This window comes from Cetorhinus maximus, chromosome 15 (genome assembly GCF_964194155.1).
Source record: "Cetorhinus maximus chromosome 15, sCetMax3.hap1.1, whole genome shotgun sequence".
Classification (NCBI taxonomy): Eukaryota; Metazoa; Chordata; class Chondrichthyes; order Lamniformes; family Cetorhinidae; genus Cetorhinus; species Cetorhinus maximus.
In genome coordinates, this window is record NC_135893.1 from 25,687,120 (window position 1) to 25,705,765 (window position 18,646).

At 42.8% G+C, this 18,646-nt stretch overlaps 1 protein-coding gene across 1 annotated transcript; it reads left to right on the plus strand.

The window, feature by feature from the left end:
- The first annotated feature begins 836 nt into the window (after positions 1 to 836).
- LOC144691145 (C-X-C chemokine receptor type 3-like) lies at positions 837 to 5,085 on the plus strand. Its single transcript, XM_078559212.1, has 2 exons — positions 837 to 842; positions 3,958 to 5,085. Exons 1-2 carry the CDS (start codon positions 837 to 839, stop codon positions 5,083 to 5,085), a joined length of 1,134 nt encoding a protein of 377 aa, XP_078415338.1.
- Positions 5,086 to 18,646: the final 13,561 nt, after the last annotated feature.

The window sequence follows — 18,646 nt, forward strand, 5'->3', positions numbered from 1 at the left end:
TTTCCACTGCAAAAAAAAATCAGAATTACTGGGAATTTACAGAAAATCTAAACATTTTGCTGCTTTTTCATTACTAAATGGAACAAATTTGTGCATTTTTTAATATCATACATAAGCATAGACATTTTTGGCTGCACCATATCAACCCCACTAAGTTTTTCCAGTCTGCAGTGGCCTAACCAGCATTTCTCAATAGGACCGCTGGAGGCCGCTGAGGAAAAAGTGAGTAAAAACATACTTCTCAACACCAGCACTGGGACCCTTGCCATCATGGACTCGATCCCTCACATTCGCCTCAATCCCAATCCAGGACTTACCACTGGGCCGGATGGCTGGAGTCGGACAAATTTTTCTCTGACCCGCAAGTTGCCCGATGTGCGTCTTCAGCAAGCCAGTCTCAAGTGATGAGGCCCAATCTTGAGTGGGCCATGGGCTGACACCTTGGGATGCTGCCCACTTTGCACTGAGTTCTGGTACTGAACCAATTCCTGCCCCAGGTTGTTCAACCCAATCATGTGCCAATTCCTTAACTTCTTCGCCAACCTTTCCTACCATTTTGGTGGATGCTTCCCAGAACTGTTTTCCAGTTGTTGAAAACCCACAATGAGTAGTCAGAGGAGATCGCCTTGCAAGTAATACCAAAGTGTCTTCCCTCTCTGCTGATAGTTCACACTCTACGAGAGGACCATCTTGCAGTTGCTGATAACAAAACTTTGGGGCTTAAAAAGTAATCCCTGAACAATTTCAGAGATCAGCATTTAGTGGATTCTTCCATTGTTATGGTCAATCTGATACCATGGAGGCTGGTTCAAAATTTAGCTCAGATTAGACTCAGGATGGCGGTATTTACACTTGGAATCACTGTTGGTGGTGGTGGTGGTGGTGGTGGTTGGGTGGTGGGGGGGGGCAAGGGAGTGGGTTGGAGGGGTGGTGTCCTCCTTAACTTCCTCTGTCTGTAACATTGGCAGAATGAGTCATAGAGTCATTACGGCACAGAAGGCCATTTGGCCCCTTGAGTTCATGCCAGGTTTCTCCATAGAGCAATCAATCAATCCCATTCCCTTGCTCTATCCCTGTAGCTCTGCAAGTTTATTTCCCTCAAGAGCGCATCCAATTTCCTTTTGAATACATTGATCATCTCTGCTTCCACCGCCCTCTTAAGCAGTAGGTTCCAGGTCGTTACCACTTGCTGCATAAAAAATTCTTCCTCACACCCCTCCATATTTCTTGCCCAAAACCTTAAATCTGTGCCATGTACCATCAGCTAATGGGAACAGCTTTTCTTTGTCTACAGTTTCTAAACCTGTCTTAACCTTGTACACCTCTATCCAATGCTTGGGCCAACAGTATAAACATTCCGCTGAAATTCCAGGGATAGTCTCCCCTCCACCTGCAATCCACAGTTCTCTGGGATACACTCACTCAGCTTTCGTACACAGATATCTTGCGATGTGTGGGGTTTTGTTTCGCAGGGACGGAGCTGTTTCAGCAACACTTAATTGTCAGGCAGCTAACCATAGAATGATACAGCACAAGAGAAAGCCACTTGGCCCATCGTGTCTGTGCCAGATGGAGCAATTACAATAGAAAAATAGACGGAAGAAGTTGTGCTGACCTTAACCACTGGAGATTAAAAGAAAGGGCATGTTGTATGAATCTGTGTAAGAAACAGGATAACAGGATGCTTAGCCAGTTTTTAATTCCGTGCTTATACTGTTATACAACTCCCATCACCACTGAAACTGACTACCCCCTTTTACCACAGTGAAGAAGTTGAATCAACTCAAAGGCCTTGTTCCCTTTTCGGTTTCCAAACATTAATTTGTGTGAAGCCCAGAAAGTTTTATTTATATTTTCTGTAGAAACGATAGCAACAAACCAACTGTCTGGCAACCTTTCCCTCTTTTTTGAGCAGCTTGGGTTGAAGGAGCTTGGGGCAGGCCAGCACCAAGTTGGAAAAGCAATGGGGAGAAAACAAATGTCTGGACCTTGTATTCAGTGGTGAAGCAAGTGCGCTTGCTGCTGACCTTGAATAAAGCTGCTGTGGGAGATCCCTGCAGCAAGAGATTTACCCCCTTGACATGCCATTGATTGTAACATTCTTTAATAGGGAGCTGCAGTGATCTCATCACGCCATCCAAGCAGCCAATCACATTAAAGGATTCACATAGTCAGCCAGCCAGGAAATAAAAAGCACTAAAAAAAAAATTACTTCTTAAAAATGTTAGAGACCAAAATAAAGATTGGGACGCATGCATGAGATGAAGGTAGAAACTGGAATATAATGGACAGAGATTTTTTTTTAAATTTAAAACCTAGCTGAAAAAAGTCTAGTAATTAATCATAATGGAGACATTTCACAACATTCCATAAATATCAAATTACTTTTTCAGGGCTAAATCAGTCATTCAGCGGTAGCTATTACTCAGATTTCCGTTAAAAACCCATTGAACAAGGCTTATCTTTTAATGGAGTTTCTAACAGCGATGTCAGAGCAGAACAGGGAGGTTCTCATCAATCAATTGATTTTGCTGATTGCTGGCTCTGTGGGGAATGATGTACGGGGCGGGGAGGTGTGGGGATCCACAAGTGCAGCCTGTAGCAGTGCTGCAGAATAGTGAATGAATGACAGCCCGCAACTTTGTGATTTCTGTATTAATCTGCACTTGTGCTAAACCCTGAAGTGCAGTCAGAATCAGAGGGATAATGGCATCAAAAAGCCTGCAAACTCCGTCCCAGGAGTAGGGATTTCCAAAATGATTATTAAGTCGACAGCAAGAACATTGAATTGTAGCAAAGTGGAAAGTCTTATTAAGCATAAAATATGACTTAGTAAACTAGGCAGTAATTAACATAATGTAACAGGTTATACTTCCCATTCCGGCTATGGACAATGGAGCGTAGAAAAACCCAGACTGGATTCGTCTTGTAGACTTTCAAACTCTGGTTTCTTCTTTAACTCTTGTAGTCCCTTTGGACTTCTGCACCCTGTTTGGGCTTCTCATCCTTACTGGATCCTGGGTAGAGGTAGTCCCTCTTGTTGGACCTGTGTTTTTCTCTGCTACAAAGAACAATGGGCAGAATTTACATTTTAATTTTAAGGAGATTAAATTTAAATTTTTAATTTTAAGCAGAATTTAAGGGACGTGGAGGAAGCTCGAAAAGTGACTCTGCTGTGGCCTCAGGCGGGAAGGGAGAATGGGGCACCTCCATCAACAGCTTCCTTTCAACATCAGGCACCCCTCAAAATGTCTGGCCCCTGCCTCTGCTCCCTGTCCCCCCTGGCCTCTCCATCACACTTCCACCCCAACCCCTGCCACCTCCCCTGGGCCTCACCTCCCCTCCCCCGCCTGAGACCCCCACACTTACCTGGTCCTGAACTCCTGGGGTTTAGACTTTAGGGACTGCTTGCAGTCCCAATCCTGTCCACTGCAACTCCTGGCGCTGCAGGGGCTAGAGAGCTGCCAGCCAATCAGATTGGCTGGCTGCGCTCTGAGGCAGGACTTCCTTGTTGGGGTGTTAAATGGCTGCGGGGCATCCTGCATTGGCGGTGATCCGTTTGCCGCTGACTCCTCAGTTGGCGGGAAGGGAAATCCCGCCATCCTAAAAATCCTGGCCATGGTTTCATCTCCTTTCTTATATCCTAAACAGTTAACCAGTTGGCCAGTTACCAGGGCTGCTAACTGATTTTAATTGGCCCTGAACATCTGATGCTAGCCCCTGATCTAATACATTCCTAAGTAAGAAAAATTCTCACACAACCAGAGACCTTATCAATTTGTTCCAACCAGACTGGTACAGTCTCATGCAGTTAGAGGGAAGTTTGCAAGCCAAGGTTACAAAGGTTCTGGCCCTGAATAGTGGTGTCACTTTTTGCAGGACAATTTTCTATTCTTAATTGAGCGTCCATAGTTCTTCCTTTAACCGTGATAAATAAGTGTTGTTTATTCCTTTCAGGAATTCTCCTTGGATGGCTTTCAGCTTCAGGACATCTTTAACTCAAGCCTGAGTTGGGATTATTTCCCAAACAGCAGCTACAACCCCATTCACCTCAGGAATGCCTACGCTGACTGCAACACCTTCGAGGTTAAATCATTTAACCAAGTCTTCCTTCCCATTTTCTACCTTGTCATCTTCTTTGTGGGACTGTTGGGGAATGGAATGACAGTGGCCGTTCTCTTGAGGAACATGCAGACATTGGCTGTGACTGATATCTATATTCTCTACTTGGCATTCACTGATATTCTCCTGGTGGCCAGTCTGCCATTCTGGGCCACGGAGTCAGCCAAGGGCTGGATCTTTGGGTCAACTGCTTGCAAAATAATTGGGGCAATGTTCAACATCAATTTTAACAGTGGCATCTATCTTCTGGGTTGCATAAGCTTTCAGCGTTATCTTTCTATTGTACACGCAGTCCAGATGTACAACAAGCGCAGGTCTTTATCAGTGCATATCAACTGCCTTGTTGTTTGGCTCTCCTGTCACCTTTTAGCCATCCCTGATTTCATATATTTGAGAGAAATATATTCCAATGGCACTTTGCAATGTCACTATGATTTTGATGCCAATATTGCCAAGACCTGGATGGTGGGCTTTCGATTTTTCTACCATGTCACCAGCTTCCTTGTGCCGATGACAATAATGTTCTACTGTTACATCATGATCATAAAAACTCTACATGGATCCCACAACATGCAAAAGAATAAGGAGCGTAGGGCCATGAAGGTCATTGTCATGGTAGTTGCCGCCTTCTTAATCTGCTGGGTCCCTTACAACATGGTCCTCTTCATAGACACTCTGCAGAGGCTGGGTGCCATAGCCAGGAACTGTATCATTGAATCTCAGCTGGACATTGCCATCTCCATCACATCCAATTTAGGTTATTTCCACTGCTGTCTCAACCCATTCCTGTATGCCTTTGCTGGAGTGAAGTTTAGGAGAAACTTGCTGCAGATCTTCAGTGATATTGGCTGCATCAGGCAGAAGACTGTGAAGAAATACACCAAATCTGGCAGTAGACCGTCTATGACAACAACGTCAGAGTCAGGGGATATACTTAACTCAGGAATCTACGGTCTTAATTAAACCTGGATCCAAGCTTTTGAATTAGGTATCAGTCATGGCTCAGTGGGTAGCATTATCACATCTGACTCAGAATTCAAGGGAAGCTCCAAACTAGGCTCACCCTCCGGTGCAATATGGCCCTAATGTATTTTTACCAATAGGCAAAAGTCGATGAGAAACAGTCTTTGTTTTGACCCTATTTACTTATGCTTAATTCATCACTTCAATTGCTCCCATGCAGCCTGGAATAGACCTGTAAGCACCATTGTTTTAATCTAGTGTAATAGCTCACAATATAAACCAGGGTTGGAAGAATCCTTACAGTTCAGCTGGACAAAGCAAGGTCACTACAATCATCACATGCCACAATTTTTAAATATTAATTTTGAAATGAACAGATTTAAAATAATGGGGACCATGCCTGCAATTTCCTGATAGATATTTTTAGTGGAGGCTTAAGACCAAAAATAGAGATTTGGAAATTTGGACCCCAAAAATATTGTGACAGCAAATGTCCACCCAGGGACCAGAGTTTTGATACCAGGGAGAAAAAAAGCATTAATAAAAGGCCTAATGTGACTTTATTCAATAAAAGGTCAAATAGTGACTCTTGAATGTCTTTAACGTTCAGCTTTAAAGTAAGACTACATTATCACCTTTTTGTAGTTAAAGAAAGAAGACAAAAGACTCCTTTTGCCTCAGTCTATTCAGACTATTCAAAAAGATGTAATATTTTGGTCACATCATTAGTGCAGACGGCAGACAGAGACAGTTATTGGAAGGAAAGATTGATGGAAAACGAAAGAGAAGGAAGCAGAGGAGGAAATGGATGACAGATATAATGATGCAGTTGACTTAAGTGGAATGGGTAAGGACAGCACAGGATAGACAGAGGTGGAGGTCCATGGTTTCTGGGAAGAAGATGACACCAATGAATGAACAAATTCAGACTAAATACCAAGTCAGACAAAGGAAGACTTGTCAGAGAATTGACTGAGTGGGAAAGGAAAAGAAAGCTCGAAATGTTCAGAGCACTCACTTTTTTTTATTCCTTTACGGGATGGGGGCGTTGTTGGATAGGCCAGCATTTATTGCCCATCCCTAATTGCCCTGAAGAAGGTGGTGGTGAGCTGCATCCTTGAACCGTAGCAGTCCATGTGGTGTAGGTACACCCACAGTGCTGTCAGGGAGGGAGTTCCAGGATTTTGACCCAGTGACAGTGAAGGAACGGTGATATATTTCCAAGTCAGGATGGCAAGCAGCTTGGAGGGGAACTTCCAGGTGGTGGTGTTCCCATCTGTCTGCTGCCCTTGTCCTTCTAGATGGTAGTGGTTGTGGGTCTCGAAGGTGCTGTCTAAAGAGCCTTGGTGAATTCCTGCAGTGCATCTTCTAGGTGGTACACACTGCTGCTACTGTGCGTCTGTGGTGTTCCCTAGATTCGGGGGAGGTTCCAGAGGACTGGAGAATTGCAAACATTACGCCCTTGTTCAAAAAAGGTTGTAAGATCTGCCCTGCAATTACAGACCAGTCAGTTTAACTTCAGTGGTGGGGAAACTTCTAGGGAAGAATTTTCTCCCTGTTGAGGGGGAAGTGCAGGAGTGGGTGCGTGCAGGCGCGCAGGGGCGCACCGCCATTTTACGTGGGCGGGCCAATTAAGACTATGCACTCCCTGTGCGGGCAGGGGGATTCCCTCAGCCGGGAGTGTGCTCTTTCACGCAAGCGTGCGAAAGAGCTCAAGGAGATTGGCGCCAAATTCAAAAATGGTCAATGCACAAAATTAAAATTTCCCTGACATGTCCCCTCATGTGACACTGCCACATGAGTTGGGACATGTCCATCACTTTCATTCAAACTTTTATTAAATTTTTAAAAACCCACATGAAACCTCACCCCACCCGTGGTTTCATGCTTTTTCAGAAGCCCAGCAGGGCTCCTGGCCTGCCCGCCAACCTTAAGGTTGGACGGGCAGGTCCGTTAACTAGTTCAATTACTTTTTAATTGGCCTCAATTGGCCGTTGACAGGTCAGTGGGCGCACAGCTGATTCGGCTGCGCCCCTGCTGACCTGAAAAATGAAATGACGCGGGTGATGTTGGGAGTTCCACACCCCGCTCGCCGACCTCAATATCCTAGCCCTAGAAACAATTATTTGGGATAGAATTAATAGTCAGATGGAAAAATGTGGATTGATTCGGAAGTCAGAATGGATTTGTTAAAGGAAAATCATGTCTAGCTAACTTGCTGGAGTTTTTTGAAGCAGTAACAGAGATAGTTGATGAGGGCAAGGATGTAGTGTATATGGACTTCCAAAAGGTGTTCGATACAGTGCCACACAACAGACTTGTGGGGAAAGTTATAAGTCATGGAATAAAAGGGACTGTAGCAATGTGGATACATAATTGTCTGAGGGATAGGAAACAGAGAGTAATGGTTAATGGGTATTTTTCAGGATGGAAGAAGGTTTATAGTGGAATTCCCCAGGGGTCGGTATTGAGACCCTTGCTCTCCCTGCTGTACATAAATTATCTAGATCTTGGTGTGCAGGGGACAAATTCAAAGTTTGCGGATGTCACGAAGCTATTAATGTATATAATGTTATTGGAAATTATTTTTTTAAATAGAGGTTTAGTCTGTGGGTGTGTCTGTGTGTGTCTTAATTGGATTAAAACCAGCTAGTCTGGGTGTTTGATGTATAGTAGTTTTGAGACGTAAACAGAGGTAGAGGTACATTTGCATTTTGTTGAATAGAGCATTCAAGAATGGGAGTGAAATCTTGCACCTAGCTAGGAGACACCAAGCAATACATTTATATAACTAATAAAATTAATACGATGAAAGGAGTTCAAAGGGCCTGGTGATACAATGAGAATTTACATTCAAAGAGAAGTGCTGGGTATAACGGAAGGGAGTTTGTGTGTGCAGAGCAGAGGCATGTAAGATGAAAGCCTGTCAGCCTACAACTGTCTGCAAAGGAACAAAATTGAAAGGTACCTCATTTTGAATTCATAAGGTGAGAATGCGTTGCCTGGCATCTGCTTAAGTCTATTAGTTATTGTTGCCATAGTAGAGATTAATTGGGAATTTGTTAAAAGTTATGATAGTAGTAATTTGTAGCCATGTGTATATGTTTAATTTGTTGTAAATTAATAAATGTCTCATTTAGTTTGATATAAAAACCTCTCGAGAACTGGTGGTCTTATTCCTGAATTTAGAGCTGCAACTCAAAGGTACCAATTGAAAATATAGGTTATGACAGTTGTTTAAAGTTTCCCTCTGGGATTTTAAATAACAGCCTTTACCAACTGCTGTGTCAGAACAATCTTGGCAGGATAAAAATTATAATTCGTTGATTGGTTTGGAATTGGTGAATCTTAAGGTTATGAGTACGAGAAGCACTTTGAAATCAGGAGTTGGTGAGGTATTATAGAAGTGGTGAGACTGCAAGATGGCTTTGGCAATTGCTAAGGCTTGTCTGGGAGTAGGAGATATAACTCTGATTGGGTTGCAACAAATAGCCAAGAGTAAGTTAACAGAGTTGGCAGATAAATTAGAATTGGGGTTAGCTGCAGGGGGCTAGGAAATCAGATATAGTTAAAAGTATAGCACAGCATCTACAGCTGGAAGTGAAACCTGACACTAGCAAATCACAGCTGGAGGTAGTGAGACTTTCAATTACAAATGAAGACGCTTGAATTTGAATAGGCAAAGGAACTGAAAAAATTGAATTAGAAACAAAGGATAGAGAAATTGCTTTTAAAAGGGAATTAGAAATTGTGAAGGAGGAAAGAGAGAGAGAGAGAATGCCAACTGAAAATGTTGACAGTTAAAAAAGAGACGCCAGTAGGTGAGGAAGGACTTATCTCCAGAGTAGAACCCAGTGGGGAGATGTTTAAATTTGTACAAGCTCTTCCAAAATTTGAAAGAGATATTGAGTTATTTTCCAAACAAGCGTCAAAGTGATTTGGAAAAGCTATTGCAGTCACACAAACCTAATTGTGGAAATAAGTTGGGAAAGACACATTTAGCTATACATGATGTCTCAGTGCAACTTTTATCTTCAATGAAACAACATCCTTATAGATTAAATCCGGCAATGTTATCACAAGTACAAAAAGAAATTAATTTCATGCTTCAAACTGATATCGTTGAGTCTAGTTGCAGTAATTGGAGTTCACCTATTGTACTGGTACCGAAACCAGATGGAACACAAAGACCGTGTGTGGACTATCGAAAGGTGAATGCAGTGACAAAAGCGGATTCATATCCTATACCACGGTTGGAAGATGGCATTGAGAAAGTGGGACAATCGAAATTTATCACAAAGGTTGACTTGCTAAAATGATATAGGCAGGTACCGTTGTCGAGAGAGCAAAGAAGATATCAGCTTTTGTAATGCCAAGTGGACTATATCAGTTTAAAGTCATGCCATTTGGTATGCAGAATGCATCTGCGACATTTCAAAGACTAACAAACAAAGTAATTGCAGGTCTAAGCAATTGTGCTGTTTATATTGATGATCTAATCATTTTTAGTCAGACATGGGAGAATCATTTACAGCGTCTGGAATCATTACTTACTCGACTACAAGAAGCTAATTTGGTGAGGAACTTGGCTAAAAGTGAATTTGTAAAACCGTAAGTTACGTATCCAGGACATGGTAAGGTGGCTCCAAGAGATACAAAAGTCATGGCTATCATGGATTTCCCGGTATCTACATCAAAACGAGAAGTTTTGAGATTTCTGGGCATGAGTGGATTTTACCAGAAATTTGTACCAAATTTTAGCCGAGTGGTTGCTCCACTGACTGAACTAATAAAAAATAACAAGAAGTTTCAGTGGATACATACCAATTGAAAATATAGTTTATGACAGTTGTTTACAGTTTCCCTCTGGAATTTTAAGTAACAGCCTTTACCAACTGCTGTATCATAACAGCAGATGACACAAAACTTGGGAGAATTGTAAGCTGTGAAGAGGACAGTGTAGAACTTCAAAAGGACATGGACACATTGGTGGAGTGGACAGATAGGTGGCAGATGAAGTTCAATGTGGAGAAGTGTGAGGTGATACACTTTGGTACAAAGAACATGGAGAGACAGTGTAAAATAAAGGATACTATTCTAAAGGATACGCAGGAGCAGAGAGACCTGGGTGTATATGTACATAAGTCATTAAAGGTGGCAGGACAGGTAGAGAGAGTTGTTTCTAAAGCATACAGTATTCTAGGCTTCATTAATAGGGGCATAAAGTACAAGAGCAGGGAGGTTATGATGGACTCATAAAAGATACTGGTTAGACCTCAGCTGGAGTATTGTGCACAGTCCTGGTCGCCATACTATAGGAAGGATGTGAATGCATTGGAGAGAGTGCAGAAGGGGTTTTTGAGAATTGATCCAGGGAAGAGACACTTCAGTTATGAGGAAAGATTCAAGAAGTTGGGACTGTTTTCCTTGGAGAGGAGAAGGTTAACAGTAGATTTGATAGAAGTTCTCAAAATCATGAGGGATCTGTACAGAGTAGATAGGGAAAACTTCTCCCACTCATAAATGGATCGAGAACCAGAGGGCACAGTTTTAAAGTGTTTTGCAAAAGAAGCAATTGCGAGGTGAGAAAAAACTTTTTCACACATCGAGTAGTTAGGGTTTGGAATGCACTGTGTGGAAGTGTGGTGGAGGCAGGTTCAATTGAGGCATTCAAGAGGGCATTGGATGATTATTTAAATAGAAACAATGTGCAGGGTTACAGGGAAAAGGCAGGAGATTGACACGAAGTTAGAATGCTCAGAGAGCCGGTGCAGACACAATGGGCCAAATAGCCTCCTTCTACACCGTAACAGTTCTGTGATTCTGTGATTCTGAGTGAATGTTTGTGGAAGGGGTGCTATTCAAGCATTCAGATCAGAGAGAGAGAACTGGCAGTACAAATGGACCAGTTAAGTTTTTTAAATTTATTTGTTCATGGGATGTACGAACATATGAACATACGAATTAGGAGCAGGAGTAGGCCACTCAGCCCCTCGAGCCTGCTCCCATTAACCTTTCACCCCTTTGTTTAGGCGTCGTTTGCAAGGCCAGCATTTATTGCTCATCGTTAATTGCTCTTGAAAAGGTGGTGGTGAGCCATCTTCTTGAACCACTGCAGTCTCTGTGGTGTAGGTGCACCCACAGTGCTGTCAATTCCCTCATATACATGCTGGAGTTATAAAGAAACACAAAGCCAATAACAACTTGTAGTAATATAGCATTTTTAAATGTTAAAATATTTCAAAGCACTTAACAGAGGCATAAGGCAAAAAACAGAACCTGAACCAGGCAAGGAGATATAAGGAAGGGTGCCAAAAATCTTTATCAAAGAGGTGGGTTTTAAGGAGGGTCTGAAATGAGGAGAGGAAAGTGGAGAAGTGGGAGATTTTGGGGAGGAAATTTCACAGCCTGGCCACAAATGGTGAGGCAAAGGGAGGGCCAGATGTAAGATCCTGGCATCAGAGGAATAGAGAGAGAAAGAAAAAGAAAGACTTACATTTATATAGTGCCTTCACAAGCTCAGGATATCCCAATGTGCTTCGCAGCCAATGAAGTATTTTTGAAGTGTAGAAGTTGCTGTTGTGGAAATGCTGCAGCCAATTTGCACACAGCAAACTCCCACAATCAGCAACCTGATAATGATCAGATAATCTGTCTTTATTGGAAGTGATATTGATTGATGTTGACCTGGACACTGGGGGTAACTCCCCTCTTCTTCAAATAGTTGCCCTGGGATCTTTTACATTCAACTGAAAGAGCAGATGGAACCTCAGTTTAATGTTTTATCCAAAAGGCAACTCCCTCAGTATCCACTGGAGGGTCAGACTAAATGTTTGCACTCAAGTATCTGGAGTGGGACTTGAACCCAGAACCTGCTGACACAGATGGGAGAGTTCTGCCACTGAGCCACAGCTGCCAGTTGAGGGGAGGTGGGTGGTAAGGCTGGAGGAAGTTAAAGAATTAGGGAGATCTGTGATTTTTATGTCCAGTAAATTCAATGTACTTGATAAGCAATAAGAAAATCCATCCTATAATGGAAACTTCTAAGTATGTTCAGAGGGTAAACGAGGAGAAATAGAGGAAATTATTATTGAACCAGGGCTGACCTGAAATCGTGGAGGATGGTATAACCAGGAGAACATAGTCACTCCATCTCGGAACAGACAAAAACAAATTGCGGTAACAAAGGATTCAACTGTACTTCAAAATGTAGGCGATTGCTGCAGGTTATGTTTGATTGCACAACCACCAGAGATCACACAGTGCGCGAACCTTGAGAGTGTAATTCTAATAGTGAGCTATATGCTATGATATATTGAGTTCATTCCAAATAAGGATAACCATCTGTAAGACCTAACTCAATGATACCACATTACGTTGAACCCAACTAATGCTGCACTGTTGTAATTCTGAAAACTAATTATTGTATTATTTGTAATATTGTTTGTAATAAATATGTTGAAAATCACATTACCCATGAGGAAGGAAAATAAAGCTTTGCTAAAGAGCTAACTGGTTACTGTTCATTTCTTATTCTCCAGTAAGTCAAGGTATGATTTCAACCAACATTGCACTTTATTCAGGTTGTTGGTTGCAAATATTTTTAATTAATATTACATAGGTTGGTTAATGTACAATCAATTAACTCAACCGAAATATGACATTGTGGGCAGAATTTTCCATTTCCCAGACTAAGTGGGCAGTTTCAGCAGCTGGGCAGAATGGCGGGAATCCCGCGCTTGGGGGGTCATTAATTATGCAAAGACGCGTATCGGTCCGAATCAAATGGCAGGTCGGGTGCTGGTATGTCCGCCCGCTGTCAGCTGGTGAGCTCGGAGGTCCAGGCGCCATATTTAAAGGCCAGTCCAACACATAATCTCACTCTCACCAGCCCACCAGAGATGTCTTGCAGCCAGAAGAAAAAGGCCGGGAGCCTCAAGAAGAAAGCAGAGCCTCGCTTCACCCACCAGGCCCTCTAGGCTTTAATCAGAGGGGTGCAGGCACATAGGCAAGTTCTGTATCCCAGGGATGGCTGCAGGAAGCACAGCAGCCTCACCTACGTGACCTGGGTGGCCATCGCGGAGCAGGTCAGCCCGGCTGGCAACTGCGCCCGAAATGCCACCCAGTGCAGGAAGGGGATGAATGGTCTCAACCGCTCTGCCAGGGTAAGTCATCCTTCAACTCCGTCCAACGTCAAACTCTCATCATGGCTTCATGCACTCAAATGGCTGCTCTCTCCAATTAAGCACACGAGGCTTTCACTCTCTAATGCCACTGTTACCATCTCAGCTGACGTTACCCCAGGACAAGCCTGGTCCCAGAGTGGAACCCAGCTTGATAGGTGCTAACTTTTATTTGTTTGTTTAGATACGTGGAGAGTAGCTACTGAACAGAGTCACAGGAGTCAGTTGATGAACTTTTAACAAAAGAATAAATCATTTATTCATCAAGAAAATATGAACTATATTACAATACTCCTTTACCCACCACTATACCTTTACAGATATGTACAGATTTGTAAGAATAACACAAGTTACAAAAACTATCTTATACTCTAATGTACACAGTAAGTACACAGTCCATGTAAATATATGGCTCCCTGTGGTCAGACACACCACAGTCTGAAACCAAGTGACAGATGCCACCTTAGCCAGATGCTATTGATCTCTCCTCAACTCCCCCCAGACGCTTATCACTTGTTAAATATACCCATGCACATGTATTGCTTCCATTTATTTATTAATATTTTCCTCCTCCCTCCATCTTTCTGCCCTCTTGTCCTGAAGGTGCTTTGTTCTGTTCATGCCAGACACCCTCTGGTGCCTTGCCCAGATGTGTTGCCTTCAAGTGTGAGCATAGTCAGTGAGTGTCAGATAAATATTTTGCCAATAAGGTTAACAAAGTGATGGGTAGGTATTACGTCCATGGCCAATGCTTATACACACAAGCAAATCTCAAAAAGGATGCTGATACCAGTAAGAAGTAGGAATGAAGGTAAATTTTCCCTCCCTCCGCTGTTTGCAGCAAGGGAACTGGCCACCTCACTTACACTTGGCCCAAAACTTGGAGCAGGAAGACCTCCAGTCATAAGTCGGGTTGACAATTTTCAATTTTTAACTTGCCGTTGTTCCAGTTCCAGGAGTAAACAGGAGCAAGATGAAAACTGGTCCCATTTCACGGCTCCCAGTTTGAGCAAAACGTAGTTGTGAAGAGAACAGCGGTGTTGAAAGCTTCAAACCAGCTCCGACGTTAAGAATGACATTGGGTGATTTTGTCCTTGAGGTCATCCTGTCTTTATCCTGTGGAGGAACAAGAGTTCCTTTCATCTCCAGGCTTTACCCGGTGATGGGAAACATTCAAATAGGAGCAAAGAAATTCTTGTCTCCCAGCTCATTTTGACATTGGATCATTGGGTAAATTAATTCTGTGACCTTGTGATTTAATGTTCAGTGAGAGAGACAAATGTAATAACTGCTCCAGCCGGTAAGAAAAGAAAATCAATTCAATAAGACCGATGAGTGACTCAATTAGCATTTGAGGAAAGGAGAGGGCAATGTGTCGCCTCACACATGATGTTACTATCACAATGCCAAGTGGCTGTCACCCAGAGGTCATTCTATAGGATGTCATGCCAAGAGGAGGACAATTCCTGAATTAACTTTCCGGACTCTGAATTCCTATCTCACCTTTCAGCTCCACAAATATATTTTCATTCATTTTATAGTCATCAGCTTCAGAATGTTGTCAGTTTAACGACAAAGTAGAAATAGCTCTCTGTCCCCAATATTTATGGGGAAGCGGGGAGGACAGATTCGGAATCAGCTGATGAGCCTGGCAAGGCCAGGCACGTGCCCATCTTGCCAAATCTAATGGAAAGACGGCATTATCTTTTTTGCTTCCATTTCTCTAGCCTGGAAGCTGGCCAAATTGAGAGGCTGGCAAGCTGCTGGGCAGGAAAACCAACAGCAGGAGGCTGGGACCCTTGGAGACGGTGACTGGTAATCAAGATAGGGCCTTTGTGAGGGGCAGGAGGCTGTTATTACAGAAGGTGGTGGTAAAAGAGGGAGAGAGAAGGGCAGGGCAATAAAGAGGCCATGATTGGCATAAGTGAATCCATTGGCTTCCTAGTGTACTTGGAGGAGTATCACAGTATCTTTACAGTGCAATAGGAGGCCATTCAGCCCATCAAGCCCATACTGGCTCTCTGAAAGAGCATTCCACCTAGTTCCATTCCCCTGCCTTATCCCCGTAACCTTGCACATCCTTCCTTTTCTGGTAGCAATCCAATTCCCTTTTGAATACCTCGACTGAACCTGCCTCCGCCACCCTTTCGAGAAGCTTGTTCCAGACTCCAACCACCCTTTGGGTGAAAAAACTTTTCCTCGCATCACATTTACTCCTTTTGCCAATTATTTTGAATCTGTGAACTCTTGCTCCTCCAGGCCTAACCAGGATTGCAATAAAAGACACTTACCTTCCGGAGGTAGCAGCTTCCAGTTGTATCTCCTGAGCCCTGGCAAGCCCATTTGCAGCAACTAAATTTAAACCAGACTTCCAGTTCCACTGTTAACTAAGTGCCCTGTCTCTACAAGCTGGGACACACCCCACATCCCCATTGCAAACATGGTAACGGGCATGTATGTATAAGGTCAAGATCACACTTTGCATTTTTTAGGGTTTAACCCACCCCACCACCTCCTGCCCTTCCTGGGAGGGTGTTAACGTTGAGATTTTTATGTATCAGGAGTACTGTTATTGAAGAATTTCTTATATTCAGGTATGTGTTTGACACGTTGATATCTTGGTTCCAGAGGACTGAATCCGGGGCTTTAGGAAGCCAAAGGTGAAGACCATTGCTTGCAGCACCCTAGAGTGCTGCAGATGTAGAGGGCAGGGAGACTGGTTTGGAGGGTAAATGCACCTGGCATTGTGGTATTCACTTACCTCAACCAAAAGATTCCATATCTAACTCACATGTGTTGAGTTAAATGTTTTCAGCTATTTCTTAATAAATAAAGGACATCATGGTGGTGTATCAGCTCCTGGGCCTGACCAAGGTGGCCATCTACAGGTCCAGGATTGAAGTGGCCTGTCGGCTCTGGCTTCCCACCTCTCTTTCACAGTTTGCCTGTGCCCAGGCAGCAATGGAGGAGCATGTGTTGTCCACTTGTATGTTTGACTGAGGCCTTCTGTGACTGGTGGGGTCCACAGGGACTGGAGTGTACTGGACACTGGTAATAATATTATTGATTTGAGGTTCCTTTATCTTTTGGTTTAGTTCTTTATTAATTGTTCTCCTCAAAAAAGGGAGCACTTTTATGTTTGTTTTTGTTTGCCATCCCAGTATTTCCTTCTACATATATCAAGGAAAGGGACCTGTAAACACAACTCCTAACTGTGCAATGGTTAAAACACTAAGTTTAATAAGGAATTCACAAGATCTTCCCAATAGTTTAGGGTAAATTGGCTCTGCCTGGTCAGTACTGAGCTATACAATTGAGGAGTATTTGGACTTAATGTCTCACCTGTAGGCTAGTGAGAGGGAAAAAAATCGATCTGAATTCCTACTCCCAACACATGGAAATGTATGCATGTGTGTCTATGTTTATGAGTTTGTGTGTGCATGTATGAGTGTGTGTGTGTGTGTGTGCATGTATGTGTGTGTGTGCATGCAAACTTTGATGGGAACAGGACTGGGTTACACAGTGTCGCTCTCTATAGTGGAATATTATGCCAACATTAAACTGTTTAAGCTCACAAATGAAGAACAGACCCTTCAGCAATGTAATAAGAGCAAAATACTGCAGATGCTAGAAATCTGAAATAAAAACAGAAAGTGCAGGAAATACTCAGCAGGTCTGGCAGCATCTGTGGAGAGAGAAACAGAGTTAATGCTTTGAGTCCAATATGACTCTTCTTCAGAGCTGAAACAACAAAGTTCCGAAGAAGAGTCGAAACGTTAACTCTATTTCTCTCTCCACAGATGCTGCCAGACACTTGAGCAACATATCGAAGGGCGCCTGTTTTTATTTCAGATTTCTAGCATCTGCAGTATTTTGCTCTTATTATATTGCTGAAGGGTCTGTTCTTCATATGTGAGCTTAAACAGCTTAAGGGTGCCTAGTTGGAGAAGCAAGTTATAATGTTATAGCCTTATCTCTGAACCACGCTCACTTCATAGAGATGGAGAATCAGGATGTAACATTATAGCCTTATCTCTGACCCATGCTTACATCACTACACTGGCAGCAGAATTCTTGGACAATTATTCCTAGAATGTAAAAACAATATATATGCATGTGAAATATTAGGAGTGGCTCTGGTAATTATCAGTATTAAGACTCTAAATAAAAGACTGATCCTTGACTCTAATAAATAATAGATAACTGATTAATAATCAGCTCCTTATTTATAAGGAAAATAACAGCACAACTAGAAAGTACACATTTTAAACAGCCTTGATCATTTTGTTTCTTGGTGATTCCATGGGCACTGCCAACTCGTTACCACCCTCCTCACCAGTAACTGTCTGCTTGGTTCAGTTAGTAACACTGTCCTCTCTGACATTGAAGGTTGTGGGTTCAAGCACCACTTGAGGTGGTGAGCATGTTCCGTGATTGGATGCCCTAGTTCATTGTGGGAGATAGTGCCTGAAATGATAAACCAAGGCCCTGCCTGTACAGCTCAGGCAGATGCCATGGAATCGGAGAGTTCCCCTAAAGTCCTGACCAACATTCCTCAAACAATCCCATCAAATTAAATTGATTCACAGATCATTCACCTCATGGTTATTTGGGGGACTCTGTTGTATGGAAATAACTGCTACTTAACCCATGACAATGACTCCATGTTAAGGGAATTCAAATGGGAAATTATATGGTGCCAGTATTTCTTTACATATGATAGTGTACAGTGACCAAGGTGGGCTGTTTTGATCAGAAATCCACTCACGTACTCTCCAGCAGGAGTCACTTGTTTCCAATCAGAAATGAAACTCTGGTTGATTTTTCTTTGCCCTCACTGGGCTAGAGGCACTGAGGCCAACTGTAGCACACCAACTGGTGAGACTGGCTGACTTGACTAACGCAGCACCAAAGCCAAAATTGGGGATCTGCCCAATTCTCTTTGACTATAACTTGAGTCATCTTTCCAAATCCCTCCTCCTTTCGGGTCAATGTTCACGCTCCACACCCAGTCTACCCAAGCCATGTTAAACAGCGCCTTTCTAATATGTAAATGCAAATTGTTGCTTACTAATGCTACAACAGGCAGTGGCTTTGCTTTTATTTTGTTTGCATCTTTTCCCTTAGCCAATATGTATCCCTCAATCAACAGCACTAAAACAGGTTAACCTGCTCCTTGTCATGATCCTGTTTGTGGGATCTTGCTGTGCACACGTTCGCTGCCGCGCTTCCCACATTACAAAAGTAACAATGCTTGTAAAGCGCTTGGGGATGTCCTGAAGTTGTGAAAGGCGCTATATAAATGCAAGTTTTTTTTTTCAAAAAAAATCTCGTTAATAACCATGATTAGTTATGATAGACATACCATAATGCAAAAC